The sequence below is a fragment of the Muntiacus reevesi genome, chromosome 1 (genome assembly GCF_963930625.1).
Source record: "Muntiacus reevesi chromosome 1, mMunRee1.1, whole genome shotgun sequence".
Lineage (NCBI taxonomy): Eukaryota > Metazoa > Chordata > Mammalia > Artiodactyla > Cervidae > Muntiacus > Muntiacus reevesi.
The window spans coordinates 45,647,156-45,668,130 of NC_089249.1; the positions used below are offsets into that span (position 1 = coordinate 45,647,156).

At 41.3% G+C, this 20,975-nt stretch overlaps 1 protein-coding gene across 2 annotated transcripts; it reads left to right on the forward strand.

Annotated features, from left to right (window-relative positions):
- The first annotated feature begins 14,273 nt into the window (after nucleotides 1-14,273).
- NANOG (Nanog homeobox) lies at nucleotides 14,274-18,837 on the forward strand. 2 transcript variants are annotated; one of them, XM_065922933.1, is made up of 4 exons: nucleotides 14,274-14,409; nucleotides 16,636-16,898; nucleotides 18,190-18,276; nucleotides 18,424-18,837. In XM_065922933.1, exons 1-4 carry the CDS (start codon nucleotides 14,274-14,276, stop codon nucleotides 18,835-18,837), a joined length of 900 nt encoding a protein of 299 aa, XP_065779005.1. The 2 variants fall into 2 exon arrangements, with proteins under 2 accessions (XP_065779005.1, XP_065779015.1); XM_065922943.1 differs by having other exon boundaries at nucleotides 18,190-18,269; nucleotides 18,462-18,837.
- Nucleotides 18,838-20,975: the final 2,138 nt, after the last annotated feature.

A 20,975-nucleotide genomic window follows, 5' to 3' on the forward strand; every position in this document is an offset into this window, starting at 1 on the left:
AGCTCATCCCTTGTGAACATGGCACCCATATACATCTCCTTAAGCCATATTTAACCTACAAATAAAGAAAATAGCAAAGTTATATTTCTACTTAACATAATAAAACTATTGTGTGTACAACCAAAAATGTGCTCTTTCCCAACAAGATAATACAAAATCTGGGTGATGGTCACTTTTCTTGATGTGAAAGTCACTCAGCCATGTCTGACTATTTGTGAGGCCATGGACTATACAGTCCATGGAATTCTCTAGACCAGAATACTGGAGTGGGTAGCCTTTCCCTTCTCCAGGGGATCTTCCCAACCCAGAGATCGAACCCAGTTCTCCCGAATTGCAGGTGGATTCTTTACCAGCTGAGCCTCCAGGGAAACCCAAGAATACTGGAGTGGGTAGCCTATCCCCTCTGCAGCAGATCTTCCTGACCCAGCTATCGAACCAGGGTCTCCTGCATTGCAGGCAGATTCTTTACCAACTGAGCTATCAGAGATCTCCTTGATACACTGTATCTTAAATATACTGATGTAAGTTAATTATTATCTATACATCTTATGTTAGCTGACACAGGGATCAGAGAAGGATGCAAACAAAAGGATTTGCTACACACACACACACACACACACACTTACAACTCTTATGGAATGAATTATGTTCTCCTCAAATTCAACTACCTCCATTCTTGACATGTCTTTTTAAGGATGGAAATAGATTCCAAATGTGCTATACAAGATAAAAATCTGTGGCTGCCAGAGTACATGTAATCTAGTTAGTACACTGACAGAAGTAATAGTTATTTTTGTTCATGGAATGGTTCATTGATACTGAAAGTGAAAGTGTTAGTCACTTAGTCGTGTCTGACTATTTGTGACCCCACAGACTATAGCCCACCAGGCTCCTCTGTCCGTGGAATTCTCCAGGCAAGAGTACTGGAGCAGGTAGCCATTCTCTTTCTCCAGGGGATCTTCCCGACCCAGGGATCAAACCCCAGACTCCTGCATTGGCAGGTGGGTTCTTTACCACTGCGCCACCTGGAAAGCCCACTGGGAAGCATGCATAATCCACTTCTTTATTCCAGCACCTGACACTTCAGAGATGCTTCATAGTATTCGCTGAGTGAATGAATTCATGGACTTCCCAAAACAGAGCATGTGCTAGGCTATGCTCAATTGCTTCAGTCGTGTTTGACTCTTTGTGACCCCATGGACTGCAGCCCACCAGGCTCCTCAGACCATGGGGTTCTCCAGGTGAGAATCCTGAAATGAGTAGTCATGCTTTTCTCCAGGGGATCTTTCTGACCCAGGGATGGGACACATGTCTCCTGTATCTCCTGGCAAGGCAGGCAGATTCTTTATCACTGAGCTACCAGGGAAGCCCCAAAATATAGCATACAGAGAGAAAATAATAATAGTTAACACTGACTGAGCACTTACAACATATACCTCTGGAGGTGGGGCAAGGGAACTTCCCCCTCTCATGCTATTGAGTTCTTGTAATATGTATACAAAGAATACATGTAATATGTATTCTTGTAATACTTATAATATGTATTACAAGTTCTTGTAATACTAATAATGCTTTTTCTTAAAAAAAAACAAAAACAAATTTTAATAGTGACTATCTCATAGAAATAGGACCTAAGAGGTGGTCAAAGCAAGCAGCGTTTATACTTTTAAACCAAGAAACAATAGATTTACAAAGAATTGACAGGACCAAGAAACTCTGAGTAAACTAGTGAAAAATCTAAACAGAGTTAGAGCCTAGGGTAATAAATTAAAGAAGCAACAAGTTTTACTTACACAGACTTCTTGGCCAAAATTCCCTGTCACTGGGGATAAAGGTGGACTTGTCCCTCCACACGGGGGAGTCCCTGTTTCACAGAAGAGATCTATTTCCTGCTTTCAGGGGGACAAGAGAGGAGAGTCAGAGTACCCCTCTTGCATTGATCCTGTCTTCAGTTCAGTCACTCAGTTGTGTCGACTCTGCGACCCCATGGACTCAGCACATCAGACTTCCCCGTCCATCACCAACTCCCAGAGCTTGCTCAAACTCATGTCCATTGAGTGGATGATGCTATCCAACCAATTCATCCTCCGTCGTCCCCTTCTGTTCCTGCCTTCAATCTTTCCCAGCACCAGGGTCTTTTTCAATGAGTCAGTTCTTCCCATCAGGTGGCCAAAGTATTGGAGTTCAGCTTCAGCATCAGACCTTCCAATGAACACTCAGGACTGATTTCCTTTAGGATGGACTGGTTGGATCTCCTTGCAGTCCAAGGGACTCTCTAGAGTCTTCTCCAACATCACAGTTTTCTTCAGCGCTCAGCTTTCTTTATAGTACAACTTTCACATCCATACATGATTACTGGAATAACCATAGCTTTGACTAGATGGACCTTTGCCAGCTATCTGCAGTGATTTTGGAGCCCAAGAAAAGGAAGTCTGTATTTTTTTTCTCTGCCTTTTCTAAATCCAGCTTGAACATCTGGAAGTTCTCAATTCACCTACTGTTGAAGCCTAGCTTGGAGAATTGTGAGCATTACTTTGCTAGCGTGGGAGATAAGTGCAATTGTGCAGTAGTTTGAACATTCTATGGCATTGCATTTCTTTGGAATTGGAATGAAAACTGACCTTTTCCAGTCCTGTGGCCACTGCTGAGTTTTCCAAGTTTGCTGGTATATTGAGTGCAACACAAAGATCCTGTCTTAAGCAGCTTTAATTCAAAATAACCAATATGCCATTCAGGTACATTTAAAAGCAGCCCACCCTGGGACCCAGCATACCTGTCTGATCAGTTTCTGTATATATGTCCTTTTTTTCATGTAAATTCTTGAAATTGAGGCATAGAAATGTGAAACTACTGGTTATGTAATATAGTCACAGACATAGAAAGCAGACATGGTCACTAAACAGGGCTAATATTTGGGATTAACATATACACGCTGTGCTGTTCTGTGTTTAGCTGCTCAGTCATGTCCGACTCTTTGCAACCCCGTGGACTGCAGCTCACCAGACTCCTCTGTCCATGGGATTCTCCAGGCAAGAATACTGGAGTGGGTTGCCATGCCCCCCTCCAGGGGATCTTCCCAACCCAGGGATAGAACCCAGGTCTTCTGAATTGCAGGCGGATTCTGTACCATCTGAGCTACCAGGGAAGCCCAAGAATACTGGAGTGGGTAGCCTATCCCTTCTCCAGGGGATCTTCCTGACCCAGGAATCGAACTGGGGTCTCTTGCATTGCAGGCAGACTCTTTATCAGTTGAGCTACCAGGGAAGCCTACTATATATAAAACAGATAAACAACAAGGTCCTACTGTATACCACAGGGAGCTATGTTCAATATCTTTTAAAAATCCATAATGGAAAAGAATGTGAAAAAGGACAGATATATATGTAAAACTGAATAACTTTGCCGTACACCTGAAACTAACACATTATAAATTAATTATATATCACCAAAAAAAGAAAAGTTAAAAAAAAAAAAAAAAGCTTCCTTAGATTTGAATTCTTTCCCCACATCCTGCTATTTGCCTTAGCTTTGACTTCTATCTTTCTGGGATTGAATTTATTTACTCCTGGGAGGCAGGAATCTCCTGTTCCCTTTTCCTCTCATCTCTATATAATATTGGAATACCCTGGTGTCTTGAAATATTCTAAGTACAATATTTAGGTGTAGTGTTATTAGGGTTAACAGCTTTATTTCATCCCAACACCAGTCAACTAGAGCAACAACTAAGGTGGTTGTTTCTTTTATTCCACACTCCCTCCACCATCACCATCACCATCATCACCACCACCACCATCACCATCATCACCACCACCACCATCACCATCATCACCACCACCACCATCACCTTACTCCTTCCACAAAGACCTACTTTTCTAACTTCTTCCTCTTTCTCTAAAACCTACTGAGAAACTGAGAAGCTTATTCTCTTCTGGGCCAATAATAGGGCCAAGTTCCAGAGCAACTGTATACATTTGCTAAACTTTGGTAGACATTCCTGTAGATTCCTCCTTTCCCTGGGGGCTAGACCTAATCTGGATGGAAAAAAAAGGAAAAAAATCCATTTGTACTATAGGTGAAGGATCCCCTGAGGGTAGGGTGGAAAGGGGATTATGCTGTCAATAGTGTTGCATAGGGTCAGGATTCTGACAATTCAACTTGATGGTTTACCCTTTAGAACTTGACACTAGGAGACTTTACAATTTGGGAGACAGAGTATTTAGGTCCTTACTATCAAAACCCTTTAGTGAGAGCAAGATCTGACAAATCCAAATCAGAACCCCAAGGAAGAAATTTGATTTGTTTTGCTTTGTTTATTGAGAGTTCTTTTAATTCTCCAGCTTTCTGAATATCAGTGTTATAGCCACTGGAACTGATTTATTAACTTAATAAATATGTGTTAGCTGCTCAGTTGTGTCTGACTCTGCAACCCCATGGACTCTGACCATGGAATTCTCCAGGCAAGAACACTGGAGTGGGTTGCCATTTCCTTTAGGGTATCTTCCCGACCCAGGGATCAAACCCAGGTCTCCCGAGTTGCAGGCATATTCTTTAAATATTAATTGAGATTTTCCCCTACTGCCAAGCACTGTGTTCTAAGCCAGTGCTCCTCAAACTTTAGAGCACACAAAAATCAGAGATTTTTTTTCTTTTTTTAAAAATTTTTTCAGAGATTCTTAAAAGACAGATTCCTGGGTTCCACTCCCAGATTCTGATCCAGTAAATCTGGGTAACACCCAGTTCAAGAATTTGCTTTTCTTACAAGCTCCCAGGTGATGCTGATGTGATCTGAAAGCAGGGCCATTCTCTGACTAGTATTGCACTAGGCTATAGTAACAAACCAGACTCTCAATGAGTTATTATTCCAGCCAGAATCCAAAAAAACAAAAAAAAAACAAAAAAAAACTATAACTAAAATGCAAAATTTTGGGACTCCCCTAGTGGTCCAGGAGTTGACTCCAAACCTCCAATGAAGGGGATGCAGGTTCAATCCTTGATCAGGGAACTAAGACCCCCAAAAGCCTTGCAATGCAGACTATCTACCCCCCACCAAAATGTTTTTAAATTAAAAAATAAATGCAGAGACAACTGCCATGGGAGGAGTTAGGTACAGAAGGGAGACACCTAAGTCACCGAGAGAAAGGATATTATAGCAGGTGACACCTGATCTGCATCTTGAAAACTAAAAATGCCCCCAAGCAAAGAGAGAGGAGAAAAGCATCAGGACCGAAGGGACTGGTTGGGTAAAGCAACCTGCCAACGCTGAAGAGGCAGGCAGAGAGCCGGCTGTGGTCTTTAGAGAAGACTTCAGCCAAGGATGATATGGTTGATTTGAAGGTCAATCGCTCTGGCACACAGTGGGTTCCACCTATGTAAGGTTAAGTGGAGGTCTGGGCAAGAGATGATGCCCGAATGTGGGCAAACGGGGTGGTACTAGACATCCAGGCTTCCCAGGTGGCCAGTGGTTAAGAATCCATCTGCCAAGCAGAAGACGGGGCTTCGATCCCTGGGTCAGAGCGATTCCCAGGAGAAGGAAACGGCAACCCAGTGCAGAATTCTTGCCTGGAAAATCCCATGGACGGGGACCCTGGTGGGCTACAGTCCATAGGATCCCAAAGGGTCGGACAAGACCTAGCAACCAAACAACAAGAACACCGAACATCCAAGGGACAGACTGGTGAAGTATTAGTAGACAAAATGATCACAAGAGTTAATATTAATTATATAAAGGTTCAGATATTGGGAAAAGGTGTCAGTGACATGTCACCTATTTTCCGGCTAGGTGAATCTTTTATTGGATGTCCAAGCTTGTTCTCATGGTAAGGTCACTGATGAAACAAAATTGGCCATGAGGAACTTACTAAAGTTGGATGACAGGTACTTTTTGAGGGCTTATCATATTGTCTACTAAGTAAGAAGCTTCTTTGTGGGGTGGGTGGATAAAAGTGTGTTAATGCTCTTATAACAGGCAAAGTCTGTGGAGAACATACTGTGAAATTCCATTAGTAGCCTCTGACATGGCAGTTGGGTGGTTGTGTGGTTCATTTTTACAACACAAGCAATTTAAGAGTAATCTTATCTCTCAGAGGACCTAGAAAGAGCGAATTTGTTGCAAATTAAAGTCAGCTCTTTTCCAAAGAGTTCCAGGTTCACGTAATTCATTTTAGGGAACCTGAGGCCAAGAGCATTGTTATTTGTTTGTTTTTTTAAGTGCTATTTTGTATTTCACATTGAAGGGCAATTTAATATTTAAATGTTAGGAAATGGCTCTACCTCCTATTTACTTACAAAGTTCTAGATCTTTTGAAACCCACTCCTTCATCAACAAACAATGATTGAGAGCATCCCTACAATAGCCCTTGACTGTTCTGTAACAGTACTTCTCAAACAACCACTTGTCAAAGATTCACCTGAAGAACTTTTAAACAGATTCACAGACTCCAGTCACCCCCACCAGAGACTGATACTCAGCAATTCTGTGGTGAAGCCCATCCACTTATGTCCCTAATAACTCCCAGGAGATACTGATGATGCTGGCTTGTGGACTACACTCTTCTAGGGCTGGAAATACTACATTAAACAAAACAGACAAAAATTAAAATAATGCCCTCACAGAATTTATCTTTTAGTGGTAATGGGGAACAGAAGATGGTGATAGGTGGATAGAATAGAAAAAATATATATTATGCAACATGATGATAAGTGCTAAGAAGAAAAGTAGAGAAGGACTGGGAAGAGGAGGCATTACTGAAGAGGAAAATTAAAGATTTAAAGGAAGGGAGAGATCAAGTTGCTTGTAATTGGGGGGGGGGGGGGGGGCGGGGCGGGGAGGGCAGGGAACTGATCAGAGAGAAAAGTAAGGACACAAAAGCCCTGATTCTAGAGGTTTCCTGGCTCATTCCAGGATCAGCAGGGAGGCCAGATTCATGGAGATGATGGAAAACACAAGGACACAAGACAGAAGTCAAGTATACGGCCAGAAGACAGCTTCTGTAATTCAGTGTACTGACTTGTTACTCTGAATGTGCGAAAACTAAAGGAGAGTTGTGAGCAAAGGAATAGCTTCATGTGATATGTCTTTAAAATTTTTTTTTCAAAGATGAGTTGAGAGGCTACTGGCATAATCCAAGCAATATAGATGGTGTTTTGGTGAGGACCATAGCCCTGGAGACACTTAGAAAAGGTCAAGTACAGCCCTTTGTCTCTCTCTTTTTAAGAAAAAAGCATTTGTTTGTCTGTGCTGGGTCTCAGTAGCGGTACAGGCTTTTCTCTAATTGTGGCGAGGGGCTACTCTAGTTGTGGTGCTCAAGCTTCTCATTGCGATGGCTTCTCTTGTTGTGGAGCAGACTCTAGTGTGCATGGGCTTCAGCAGATGCGGCTCCCGGGCTCTAGAGCACAAGCTCAGTAGCTGTGATGCACCGGATTAATTCCTCCGTGGCACGTGGGATCTTCCTGGATCAGGGATCAACCCTATGTCTCCTGCATTGGCAGGCAGATTCTTTACCACTGAGCCACCAAATGAAGCCCTGAGCTTTCTCTTTTCCCAGAGGACACAGGACACAGGTAATTTCAAGCGCCCAGCTCTTTTATGACATGAACAGTAACAAAATAAATACATGTTCTTTGTTTAAAAAAATAACCATTTCTTGCTATCCATTGATTTTCTAAGCCCTAGTCTATATGATGATCAAAAACAGTGGAAAAAGGAAACATGGAGAGAAAAAAAATTAAAAGAAAGAAATAATTGGGATTCTGGGCTGGTTCACAAAGATCCCTAGAGAAGGAAATGGCTACCCACTCCAGTATTTTTGCCTGAGAAATCTCACAGACAGATGAGCTGACAGGCTACAGTCCAAAGGGTCAGACATAACTTAATGACTAAACAATAACAAATTGGATTCTGCTAAATTTTGATGGTATTCATCAACAAAGATGACCTTAGAATTTTGCCCTAAGCAACCAGAAAGATGGTCTTATATACCAAGATGGAGAAGACTATAAGAGGAGCCTGTGTAGGAAGGAACATTGAAAGATTGGTTTGAGAAATATTAATTTTGTGATGCCTACTAGAAATTCAAGTGGAGACATTAAGAAGGGAGTTGGATATAAGAGACTCAAGTCTCGGAAACATATCTGGGATAAAGACATACATGTGAAAAACAAAAGCATATGGATGGTATTTAAAGTCATAAGATAGAATTATCCGGCAGTCCCGTGGTTAAGACTGCACACGGGTGAGTGTTCAATCCCTACTGAGTGAACTAAGATCCCACAAGCCATGTGACTGAAAAAAAAGTTATAAGATAGGCTGCGATAACTAGCAGTGACCATAGGTAGAGATTTCAGAACTCAACTTGCTCTGTGCTTGGCTCAGTCTTTCAGTTGTGTCCAAGTCTTTGCAACCCCATGGACTACAGCCCACCAGACTCCTCTGTCTCTGCAGATTCTCCAGGCAAGAATAACTGGAGTGAGCTGCCATGCCCTCGCCCAAGGGATCTTCCCAACCCAGGGATCAAACCCAGTCTCAGGCATTGTAGGAGGTTTCTTTACCGTCTGAGCCACCAGGGAAGCCGGAGAACTAAACTTGGGTACATTCTGATTTTTAGATATAGGAGTGAGGAAGAACCAGAAAGGAGACAGAATCACCAGGTTAGTAAGAGGAACACCAGGGAAGTGCAAACTAATAAAGAGGAGGGGATTTAATTCAAAACTCAGTTTTGTTTTGTTCTTTTACTATTCCTGTGATCACTTTTCACCTCTTAGGTTTCTCAACTCTAGTTTCCAAAGACCTATTAAACATCTCCATCTGTATTTATTTATTAAAAGCACAAAGCTTGAGCATATACTGCACATCAGATGCTGGGCTAGATGCTAATTAAGGTGCCTACAACACAGACACAACAGTGCCTCATACATAGCAAGAGTCCACTTGTACTCTTTCTGCCGTCTTCCAGAGTCACCTTAACGGTGCCCACGCATGTCTTGGCTGATGCTCTCAAAGAGTATCAACAGAGGGAGGTGGGAGGGGGGATCGGGATGGGGAATCCATGTAACTCCATGACTGATTCATGTCAATGTATGACAAAACCCACTGAAATGTTTTGAAGTAATTAGCCTCCAACTAATAAAAACAAAATTAAAAAAAAAAAAAAGAGTATCAACAATGCTGAAAAGAGAGGCAAAGAGGCAAACAGCAGGCTGTGCTCCAAAGTCCTTGTCATATTTCTAACTGTGATGATGAAGCATGGTTTTACACAGGTGAGTTTTAAATCATTGAGGACCATAAGGCTGGGAAAACTGTTGTGAACCTCACAGGCAGGCTAAGTAAGTGTGGCGTGATCAGCCCCAGACTGGATGTAAACGATCTGGAAAAACAGCAGAATAACCTGCTCTTGTCCTGTTGGTTTGGTTTCATTGTACGGACAACCTCAGCAGGTATCAGGGACCATAAAGAAGTAAGATGAAAACACATAGCAGGGAAAATCCTTGGACTCTTTGCCCAGGAATGTAATATACATACAATACAATACAATACAGCTGTCTTGTTGGGAAAGACCCTGATGCTGGGAAAGATGGAAGGCAAAAGGAGAAAAAGCCCGCAGAGGATGAGACAGTTGGACAGCATCACTGATTGAATGGACATGAACTTGGGCAAACTCTAGAGATGGTGAGGGACACAGGGGCCTGGCGTGCTGCAGTCCATGGGGTTCCAAAGAGTCGGACACAACTTAGTGACTGAACAACAATGCATATGCATGCAAATAAAGTGCCTCAGAGGACAAAAATGTAGAACTCACCAAAGATGAGTTCCAGTCATTTTCTCTCACAACCCCTTCCACTGCACCCTGCCTCTGAGCCATGTTAAGCGACTGTACTGGAATCCATCATTTTCCCTAATGCCTTTGCCCAAATTGTTTATTTACTGGAATTCCTTTCCTTAGGCTCTCAACATTTTCCTATCTCAACTCAACTCAAGATCCTCTAAGAAGTCTTCTCTGACTCCCTTCCTCGACTCTACCTTCCTTGTTTATTCACCCCCAGTATCTCTTGTCTACATCCTGGTGCTGTTTGGTTGGTTTGTTTTCAATCTTTATCACACATTTAATCTACTCTATGAAATGGTTAGCTTCTCAAAAGTAGAGATCATATTTACGTACTTGTTTCCTCTCAGGCTCATGCTAGGCACCTCTTTTACTATGAGCTGAAACAGCAACAAATAAATAATTTCCTGGCCAATCAACTGTTAAATCACTAAATGTATATACATGTATGTACACTGACAAGAAACTAATAGAATGGGCTTATTAGGCAGAGTGAAACAATGTCAAGAGGAAAGAAATAGTAACAAAAATTTACATGAGAATTAAAAAAAAAAAAGTGAATGCCTACCAGTTTGGGCATACTCAAGCAAACTCAAGTGGACAAAGGGGTGAAGCCTAAAAGCAATGATATATTAAAAATATATTCAATAGTTCCACCAGTAATAAATCAGCAGTACATTGAATAATTCCACGTTTGATGTATATGCCATGCCTGAGATCTGAGGGGAGGTAAAGTCTGTATTAACACTTGTGATGGAACTTCCTCGGTGGTCCAGTGGCTGACTCCACACTCCCAGTGCAGGGGGCTGGGAGTTCAACCTCTGGTCAGGGAACTAGATCCCACATGTCGCAACTAAAACCCGCCGCAGCCAAATAACTAAAATAAATATATATATATAAAAAATTACTTGTGATGACTGTTAGTGTTAGTCACTCAGACGTATTCTACTCTTTTGCAACCCCATGGACTGTAGCCCACCAGGCTCCTCTGTCCGTGGGATTTCCCAGGTAAGAATATCAGAGTGGGTTGCCATTCCCTTATCCTTGACAAATCAACAAAACCCAATGAAAAGTTAACAGGACCAGCTCTCCTGTTAACTCTACCTCTCCTCTACCAGGCTGTGTAGCCCAAAGTACATTTCTTTCTTTCTTTCTTTTTTAAAAAATTTATTTTATGGGCTGTGCCAGGTCTTAGTTGCAGCATTTGGGATTAGTTCTCTGACCAGGGATCGAACTCAGACCTCCTGCACTGGGAGTGTGAAGTCTTAGCCACTGGACCATCAGGGAAGTCCCACAAAGTGCACTTCTTGTCTATAAATAAGGAATAAATCATAGCCGTAAAATATTTCTCCTTTCTAGTATTTAGCTTTTTTTTTTCCTTCTCCTTCCCAGATGTTGCTCTTAGAATCATCAAATTTAATTTAAAATCATGATTTCACTGGCTCGTTTTTGCATTCGGGGCTCTGGACTCCAGCACTTTATCACATACCCCTCCTCCACCCACACAGCCCACCCCAACAAACCCACGGTCTCTGACAGCTTCCGAGGCATTCTCAGCCTCATTCAAATTGCTTTCCAGATCTAGGAATGTAGTAAGCCTACCTTCCAGCTACCAGCCCCCTGCCCTTTGGTCTTTCTCTCCGGAGGCTCTTCCTTTAGACACAATGGGACACAGGTAGGGGGATGGGGTGAATTCATCTCAGGCTTTCATTCAAAGACCCCCACCAGCAAAGAACAAAACTTCGCGTACCAGCAGTTTAGAGAGCTGCAGGCAGACCAGCGTACCTGGTGGCCTTGACTGCCCTCAACTACCAAACAGTGCTAATTGAGAGCCTGGAAGTCTAGTTTTCCCCCATTTAAACTTACTTTCCCCTTTTTATTGAAATGTAATTGAAATATTAATACAATATCGTACTAGTTCAAAGTGTACAATGTAATAACTTGATATACATATGTGTTGCAAATACATCACTGACTCAATGCACATGAGTTTGGGTGGGCTCCGGGAGCTGGTGTTAGGGAGGCCTGGCGTGCTGTAGCTCATGGGTTGCTGAGAGTCGGACACGACTGAGTGACTGAACTGATTGACTGATGTATTGCAAAATGATCACCACAATAATAAGTTTAGATAACATACATCACCTCACATTCTCCTCCCCGCCCCCCACTTTGGCCATGCTGCAGGGCATTTGGGATCTCAGTTCCCAGACTGGGGATGGAACACATGCCCCCTGCAGTGGAAGGACACAGTCTTAAACACTGGACTAATAGGGAAGTCCCTGACATTCCTTTTTTTTTTTTTTAAAAGAAATCATCTTCTATTTCTGATGAGACAGAAGCTCTCTGCCTGAAACACAATGTATTCCACCCACCCTCTCCTTGAGGCCTCTCTTCCAGACTCTTTTCCCTCCAGGATGGTGGTCCAAGAAGACAAAGATTACACAGAATTTCATCCCCTTGTTTGGACCCGGCAATAATCCTGCTCTTGCAAGTTGGCATCTTTGCATTGTGAGTCAAACTCAGCTCGTGTGGGAGCTAAGCCAGTAGGTGGAGACCTGAGCGGCAGAGTGTATGGGAGGATTAGTCAAGAACTGTGTTTTAGAAAAACATATAATTGTAATTTGCCAAGGGTTTACTTTTAGAATTGGGAGATTGGAAACAAAGAAATCTTAAGATTCTTGAATGTTGAATTTGGGAATGAGAAGGAAAATTGAAGGCGCAGATGGTTATCTTTTGTCCATAAATATGTTAGTGCTGGAATTGAACTCTAAAAACTGTTTCTTTGGGAAATAAACCAAAAGAAGAAGAAGAAAGAGGATGGTGTGGGGTTTAAGGACCAGACGAGATTTCCATGCTGGAGAAGGAAAAGCTATTCAAAGAGTCAAATGAAGCAAAAAAAGGCAAGATGAAGATGACTGCTTAGGAAGGAAAAATAGTCAGGAGGGCAAATGTTGGTTCTAAAATAAATCTATCACATTTGCCTGGCAAGTCTATTCTGAGAATATCAGTTGCCTTGATAATGTTCTTTTTTCCTTGTTTCCAATGCAGGAGACACAGGAGACCCAGGTTCCATACCTGGGTTGGGAAGATCCCCTGGAGAAGGAAATGGCAATCCACTCCAGTATTCTTGCCTGGGAAATCCCGTGGACAGAGACACCTGACGGGCTACAGTCCCTGGGGTCACACGCAGCGGGACAGGACTGAGCAAGGAACGCTTTCACTTTTCTTTTCACAGGTCAATAAATTTTATTATTTTACATCTAGTAATGTCCCAGGTAAAGAAGGTGGTGCTTTCATTCTATCATGTAACTGGATGCAACATCATGTTCACTGGATTAGAACAAAAATCTCATCAAGTATTGTCAGACTTAGAGGTCACGGGCACAGGGTCCTGAAAGAATTTCTATTAACAGCCATGGGTGTAGATCACGGACATGTCAAATGTTATGAGCATTTTACTTTCCTTGATTCTTACAATAACACAGAGAAGGTACACATAAGGTACTTTTGCCCTTATTTGTAGATGAGGAAACCAAGACTTAGTAAAGTGGCTAAGCCAAGCACTTACGTGTTTATGTGTTTTTAAAAGCCAATTTAAAATCCTCCACAGTCATGGTTTATGTTTGATGACTAATCAGGCTCCCAGGATCCTAGGTCTGCAGGTCCTTTCCTCTGGCTTTTGCCCTGATGAAAAGACTTGGTGGTTTTTCTGAAAGCCAAAAACCAAGACAGAAGTTAGGTGGGGGTTGAAAACAAGTACGAATTTTTTAACATCAGCTGATGCCTTAACATTCCATATGTGTTTTAGTGTGACCTTAGAGTGAACCGAAGAGGAAAATGGAGTTAGTTGCAGTTTTTGCCATAAACTAGCCTGATTTCGAGACCCTAAGGGGGTCTCAAATCAAGGGAATTAATTGTCCCAGTGAGAGTTTCAATCACCTTAGGTGGCCACAGGAATCGGAGGTGCATCTTTGACTTTTAAAAGGTGGAAATAAGGTGAAGCTAGGAGTATCTCATTGCTGGATTCATTGTGTTTCCCATTTCCGAGGTCCTAGTTTTCCAGTTCCCCACCGACTCTGGGTTACTCTGCAACTCTCTTTTGCATTACAATGGTCTTGGTGAGACTGGCAGACGGGATTAACTGGGAATTCGCAAGGGTGTGTGTGGGCGTGGGGTTGCCAGGAGGGGCGGGGCCAAGTATGGTTGAGCCTTACTTATAAATGTAGAGCCTCCAATTTTTTTTTTTTCATTTTCCTAGATTGGACTGGCTGGCTCTTATCTCGCAGGTGACTCCTTTCATTCCGTCTTTTTTTTTTTTTTTTTTTTTAATAAATACTTTCACACCTGGAGATCTTCACCTTTCTCTAAGTTCTTCTACCTAGATTCTTCAGCCTGGACTTTTCCTAGCATCTAGAATTTAACTCTTAGGCTTTTTCCCATCTTCTTCTCAACAACATGAGTGTGGATCCAGCTTGTCCCCAAAACCTGCTTGGCCCCGAAGCATCCAACTCTAGGGAATCTTCACCCACGCCTGAAGAAAGTTACGCATCCTTGCAAATGTCATCTGCTGACACCCTCGACACGGACACTGGTAAGAAAATACTGAATCCTTGAGGGGCTAAGTTCCTGCAGGGAAAGAGAAAGAAGAAAGGGACTGAAGGTCATTTGTCTCCCTCTTGAGCCCATCAATATAAGCCGGTGTCATTATCTGTTAATCCTCTCGACACCTCTTTTCCAACGATAATCTGATGGGGTCTTGCGCTTTCCCTGGTGTCTCAGGCGTCGGGACCTGTGGACCGAGAGACGCGGGACCCGGGAGGAGCAGTTAATGTATACGGTGTATTTGGGAGTTTACGTGCACAGGCAAACACGATGTGATACACTGATGTGTAAAATCTTAGCGTCATGCGTAGCACCCGGTATCAGTAAATGTTACTGCTAAGCCAGAAGTCAGAACATCACCGCTTGGTACGGGTTAGCATCACCTTTTTGGTTTATTCAAGGTGTGCTAGAGATGGTATCGTTAATGATCCGAAACGCACCTTTTGGAAATATACTTTCTACTATACAAGTAGCCGTCGTGTCATCTCCTAACCTCTGGATGTTTGGATATTACTGGGTAGTTTGTAAGCATCTAGCATGGCCAGGCCTCCTAAATTCAGGGGAAGTAAGTGTTCACCTCACCTTATGGTGGATGATTCCAGAAGGTTTAATAGGCTGCCTAAGTGGGTTAAGAGCTCAGATCTGAAATCCAGTTTGGCTTCAAAATCTATGCTCTAGGGTACTTTTTCCGCTTCTGATGCCTATGTCAGAAACTTTCTCTATCTCCTTTATACTTTAATAAAAACTTAAAAAATATATATACCTATACTTTAGTACTTAAGCTTCTAACTGGTAACTGTGAATGTAAGAGATGCTCAGAATACTGTAAAGACAGCACCACCTTTCTTGGGAAATCAATTTGGCAGTCATTATTAAAAATAAAAAGGTACACTAGCTATTTACCCAGGAATGTGATTTTTAACATTTATGGTGTAAGATGGCCAAAGAACTATTTATGATCACAGCTGTAGGACTCGGTTGTGGAGAAGGGAATAATTAAACAAAAGAACTGCTGTGTTTGAGGCAAGATGTCCCAACTGAGATATTTGAGTGTTGGATTTTAATGTGAATCCCATTTACCTAGATTTTATGTTAGTATCCTTTTATAATTTCACATGCTGAAAATACAGCACTTAATACGAGCAAGTGGGCATGTCCTCCTAGCAAGCTAACTGCACATTTGTAGCCGTGCATCCTGCATTGGAAGAGCACAGAGTCTTAACCACTGGAGCACCAGGGAATCCTAGACAATTTTTAAGACACACCTCACCTCTAGTCATGAATTGAAAACTCCTACTTGTGAAATTGTGATCTTTTTTTTAGTTGTTGCTGTTTAAGGGCCTGTCTATTTATTCCATGACAAGCATAGAATTCAAGTTGAGCACTGGGAATACCTCTGTACAAATAAATCTAATACAGGAAATAAAGTCTCAGTTACAAAGTCAATAATATATGTCAAGCCCTGTGCTAGACAATTTTTGTCTGTTACCTTGTTTTGTTACTTCTAAATTTTGTCTGTTGCATCATACTAATCAATGGAAAACCTCCATGAGATATATAACATGGGAAAGATAGCAAATATTTTACAATTATACATGGAGTATAACCTTTACAAATTGTAAATAACTATATTGTACACCTGCGATTTACATATTATACAGCAAGCATATTTCATTAAAAAAAACCAAAAAACCTATGATAAGCTTGACCCAATTGCCAAACCAAACAACAACAAAAAAACTCCATGAGGAAGGGATAGTCCTGGAAATGAGACCACAGAGCTAACCAAGGTCTGGGTTGCAACAGGAGTTTATTGGAATTCACATTTTATGACAGTCCTGGTATTAAGACTGGGTAGTAAACTGTTAATTCTATAGGGTCCCCAAGAATCTGGATCATCTGTTTTATCAGAGGTTTGAGTCCCCCTTTGCTTCCCACCCAGGACAGGGGAAACTGGTGAGCTGCAGTCCACGGGGTCACAGTCTGGACAGGACTTAGCCACTGAACAAAAACTGCTTCCCAGCAACACATGATATTAACCATGTCTATTACATGTAAAATGTTTTTTGTGCAAAACTTGGCAAAGTGTTCAGGATCGCTCAAGAATAAAGTTATTACCTACTATCTCACTCTGAGGACTTTTAGTAGTGCTTTGAAAACAATGTATTTTTAATATTTGAAGTTTTAGAGAAAAGTGTTGTTTTATTCCCAACAGTCTCTCCTCTTCCTTCCTCCATGGATCTGCTTATTCAGGACAGTCCTGATTCTTCCACAAGCCCCAGAGTGAAACCACTGCCTCCCTCCGTGGAGGAGAGCACAGAGAAGGAAGAGAACATCCCAGTCAAGAAACAGAAGATCAGAACTGTGTTCTCACAGACCCAGTTGTGTGTGCTCAATGACAGATTTCAAAGGCAGAAATACCTCAGCCTCCAGCAAATGCAAGAACTTTCCAACATCTTGAACCTCAGCTACAAGCAGGTACAGTTGTTTTGTTGTCTGTGCAATAAGAAATAAAAAATAAGGGATTTCCCTGGTGGTCCAGTGGCTAAGACTCAGCACTGCCAATGAAGGGGGCCTGGGTTCGATCCCTGGTCAGGGAACTAGATCCCACATGTTACAATTAAGATCCACCACAGCCAAATAAATTTTTTGAAAAATAAAGGAATGTTTATGCACCCCTACAAATAAGTTAATTTTTAATAATGAAAATGGAATCTTTCTGGAATGTGTTTTGTGACCATCTTTCTTTCACTATATATCTATTGCAAATGTGTCATAATTAAACCATTTCCCTTGTTAAACAAGCCAAAATTGTGAAAACATTGCCAATTTTTCCTTAAACAAAGGAAAAACACACTCCTATCATCTTGAGTTAGAAGAGTCTTAGCCAACCACTGGTTCTCATTAAAATTAAAGTTGCATGTTTTATCTGTATACATCTGATTACTGATGAAGTTAGTCATTTTTCATATATTTATTGGTTAGTTTATTCAAGCAAATGATTTTCTATCTCTGGTACCATACTTGGAAAGTCCTCTATCAAGTGATCTTTATGTATAGTTGTCCTTGTGAAGTATGTTTCATAATTCTTGGATTAAAATACCATTATATTAAATGTAAATGTGCTAATATGAAAGAGGGGTCTAACTGTGACTAATGAACAGTATGGGTAGGCATTTAAATGTGAACCTCCTAGTTGGTAGCCATACTCACAGTGTATCTAACTGGTTAAGTTTATTAAACATAAGTTTACTAAAAAAGCCAATTGACTTGAAAGGCTTGAAATTCACTCACAGATTCAAGATCAAGTTTGAGATAGTTGTAGTTATTAGAAAAAAACCAAATCTTAATATTCTTTGATTCCTACTATCAATACATCCTGCATTACTAATATTTTATTTTTAAATTTATTTGTGGGTTTTTGGGGTTTTTTTTTAATGGACTTCCCTGGTGGATCAGACAGTAAAGTGTCTGCCTACAATGCAGAAGACCCGGATTCAATCCCTGGATTGGGAAGATCTCCTGGAGAAGGAAATGGCAACCCACTCCAGTATTCTTGCCTGGAAAATCCCATGGACAGGGGAGCCTGGTAGGCTACAGTCCATGGGGTCGTAAAGAGTTGGATACAACTGAGCGACTTCACTTTTGGCCATGTAGCACATGGGATCTTAGTTCCCTGACCAGAGATTGAACCCACGCCTCCTGCATTGGAATATCGGAGGTCCCTACCAATACCCTAAATTTTTTCTGGTTATCTTTTCCTTGTCAGGTGAAGACCTGGTTCCAGAACCAGAGAATGAAATGTAAGAAATGGCAGAAAAACAACTGGCCAAGGAATAGCAATGGCATGCCTCAGGTAATAACAGAAAACTTAAATTTTTCTGCTTTTTTCCTAACAAAGACTTTTTTGTTCTGTTTGTTGCTGCAGCATGCAATCCCAACCATGGGCAATTCTGAACTTCCAAGTACTTTTTCAGTTAATTCATTCCTCTTTTTTCAAAAGGGCCCAGCAACAGCAGAATACCCGGGCTTCTATTCCTACCACCAAGGGTATTTGGTGAACTCTCCTGGAAACCTGCCCATGTGGGGTAACCAGACCTGGAATAACCCCACGTGGACCAACCAGAGCTGGAACAGTCAGTCTTGGAGCAACCACCCCTGGAACAATCAGGCCTGGAGCCCCCAAGCCTGGAATAACCAGCCTTGGAACGATCAGTTCAACAATTATATGGAGGAATTCCTGCAGCCTGGGATACAGCTCCAGCAGAATTCTGTCTGTGATCTGGAGGCCACCCTGGGAACTGCTGGGGAAAATTATAACGTAATACAGCAAACCATCAAGTATTTTAGTTCCCAGCAGCAAATCACGGATTTATTCCCAAACTACCCTCTCAACATACAGCCTGAAGATTTGTAATGGCTATTTGTGATGGCTGTTGTATGCAATCTTAACCTGAGCAGAGACTGTATATTCTCTAGAATTTTTCTCGTTTTAGAATTCTGTACCGCTTCCCCTTAGGAAGCTGCTTTTCACTATATCTTCTGTGTCAATTTGAGGAGAGGATAACGAGTCCAATAAGAGGTTTCAGAAGCATCGTACAATATAACAAAAGGTGTCTGGCTATAGATAACTTGATTATAGTATTTTGGATATAATATATAATATTTCCGATACTTTTAGGATCTAGAATCTAACTTCAAGCACAGGGAGCAAAAGTACAAAGACATATGATGAGGATTATTCATATTGTCTGGGATGGGAAGGCTTTACTTGGTAAGAATCTCAGTCCTTAAGATGAAGGGTGCTTTACTGATTTCCTCAACCCCTTTTAGCTTTTTTACTACAACCCCTAATTTGTTCATCACTCTATTTTTGGAGAACGATGTTTTGTATTTTCCCACATCATAGTAGTACCAGTTTGGCGGGTTTGTTGTTTAAGTACAAATAAATAAAAAATAGCCATTTTACATTTAGTTGTCTCTCCTCGATTTCATGCAGTGATTCAAAGAGTTAAAAATCTGACTAAACATGGAAAGCATTTTTTTTTTTTTAATTTATTTGGCTGTGTTGGGTCTTAGTTGCGGCATGTGGGATCTAGTTCCATGACCAGAAACTGAATCCAAGTCCCCCTGCCTTGGTAGCTGGCAGTCTTAGCCACTGGACCATCAGGGAGGTCAACATGGGAATATTTTTTGATACGGAAGGGAATAAACTAATCTCTAGGCATCCAGGAAACCAGAAGTGAGTAAAGGAAAGGTAACCAGATACACAATATTAGGTGATGGATTAATTAAACCTGAACAAACTTACTTCCTTTCTGTGTATATTGAAACCATAAAATCTGTGGTTTACAGTTAAGGAAGAATGCCATGTCCGGAAGATCTGGAGCAAAGGTTTGTAAAGAAGCGAAGTGGTGGGCAATGGATGGAGAGGAGGGAGCTATCCTATAGCACAGGACAGGGTCTGACTGCTCTTCTGCCAGAAACAACTGTTAGGGTTCAGCTTAATCTTATTATTTTTTATGTGAAATTCAGAATGATTCTTTAAAATCAATAAAAGTTATTTAGAGTATAGCTGCTTTACAATATTGCTTCTGCTGTACTAGCAAGGTGAATCAGCTCTATATATGTCCTCCCCCCCCACTTTTTTTTTTTTTTTTTTTTGTATTTCCTTCCTATTTAGGTTACCACAGAGCATTGGTGGGAATAACCAGAGTGGTTTTCTTATTTTCCTCTCGGTCCCCTAGTTTTCCAATTTTTATCTATTCATACTGTCCAACCCAATGAGTTTAGACATTTGACTAAAAGAGGAAGTCAGTGAAAATTTCTATCAATACCAAAGTTCAATGCAATATTCTTTTTGACTGGCAGATCTGTGGATTTTGTGCCAAGCAGCATATTTAACCGGGTAGATAATGGAAAAAGCACTGATTGATTGTATCATCAATCACTTTAATATTTACAAAATTCTTGGCTCTAAACAAGGGCACAAGATGAACTGACAAATTTGAAAAAAGCACTAAATGATGAACCAGAATGTGGAAAACTTGGGAAAATAGTTACTGTAAAGTGTTATTGGGGGTGGGAGGAGGCTCAAGAGGGAGGGGATATATGTATACACATAGCTTATTCATGTTGTACAAAAACACAACATTGTAACTTCGTTATATTCCAAGTAAAGTAGTAGAACCCAGGAAACACTAAATTTAGTTTTCCAGTACTGAGATGAACCATTGTTACGGTTTTTTTTTTACAACTTTGTGCTTTGCATTAAGTGTAGCTATAAAACATTGGAAATAGGTAAGGAACAGCTAATTTAGGAAGATTTATTAGTGCCAGAAAGGATAGGAGCACCTATTATGTTTAAAACATCATGCTAGATAATGGAGAAGGGAAGCAAAACTGGAGGAAAAGGGGGAAGCAGAAAATAGATCGAATTTTGGTGATCACTAAATGGCAACCCACTCCAGTGTTCTTTGCCTGGAGAATCCCATGGACGGAGGAGCTTGGTAGGCTACAGTCCACGGAGTCGCAAAGAGTCAGACACGACTGAGC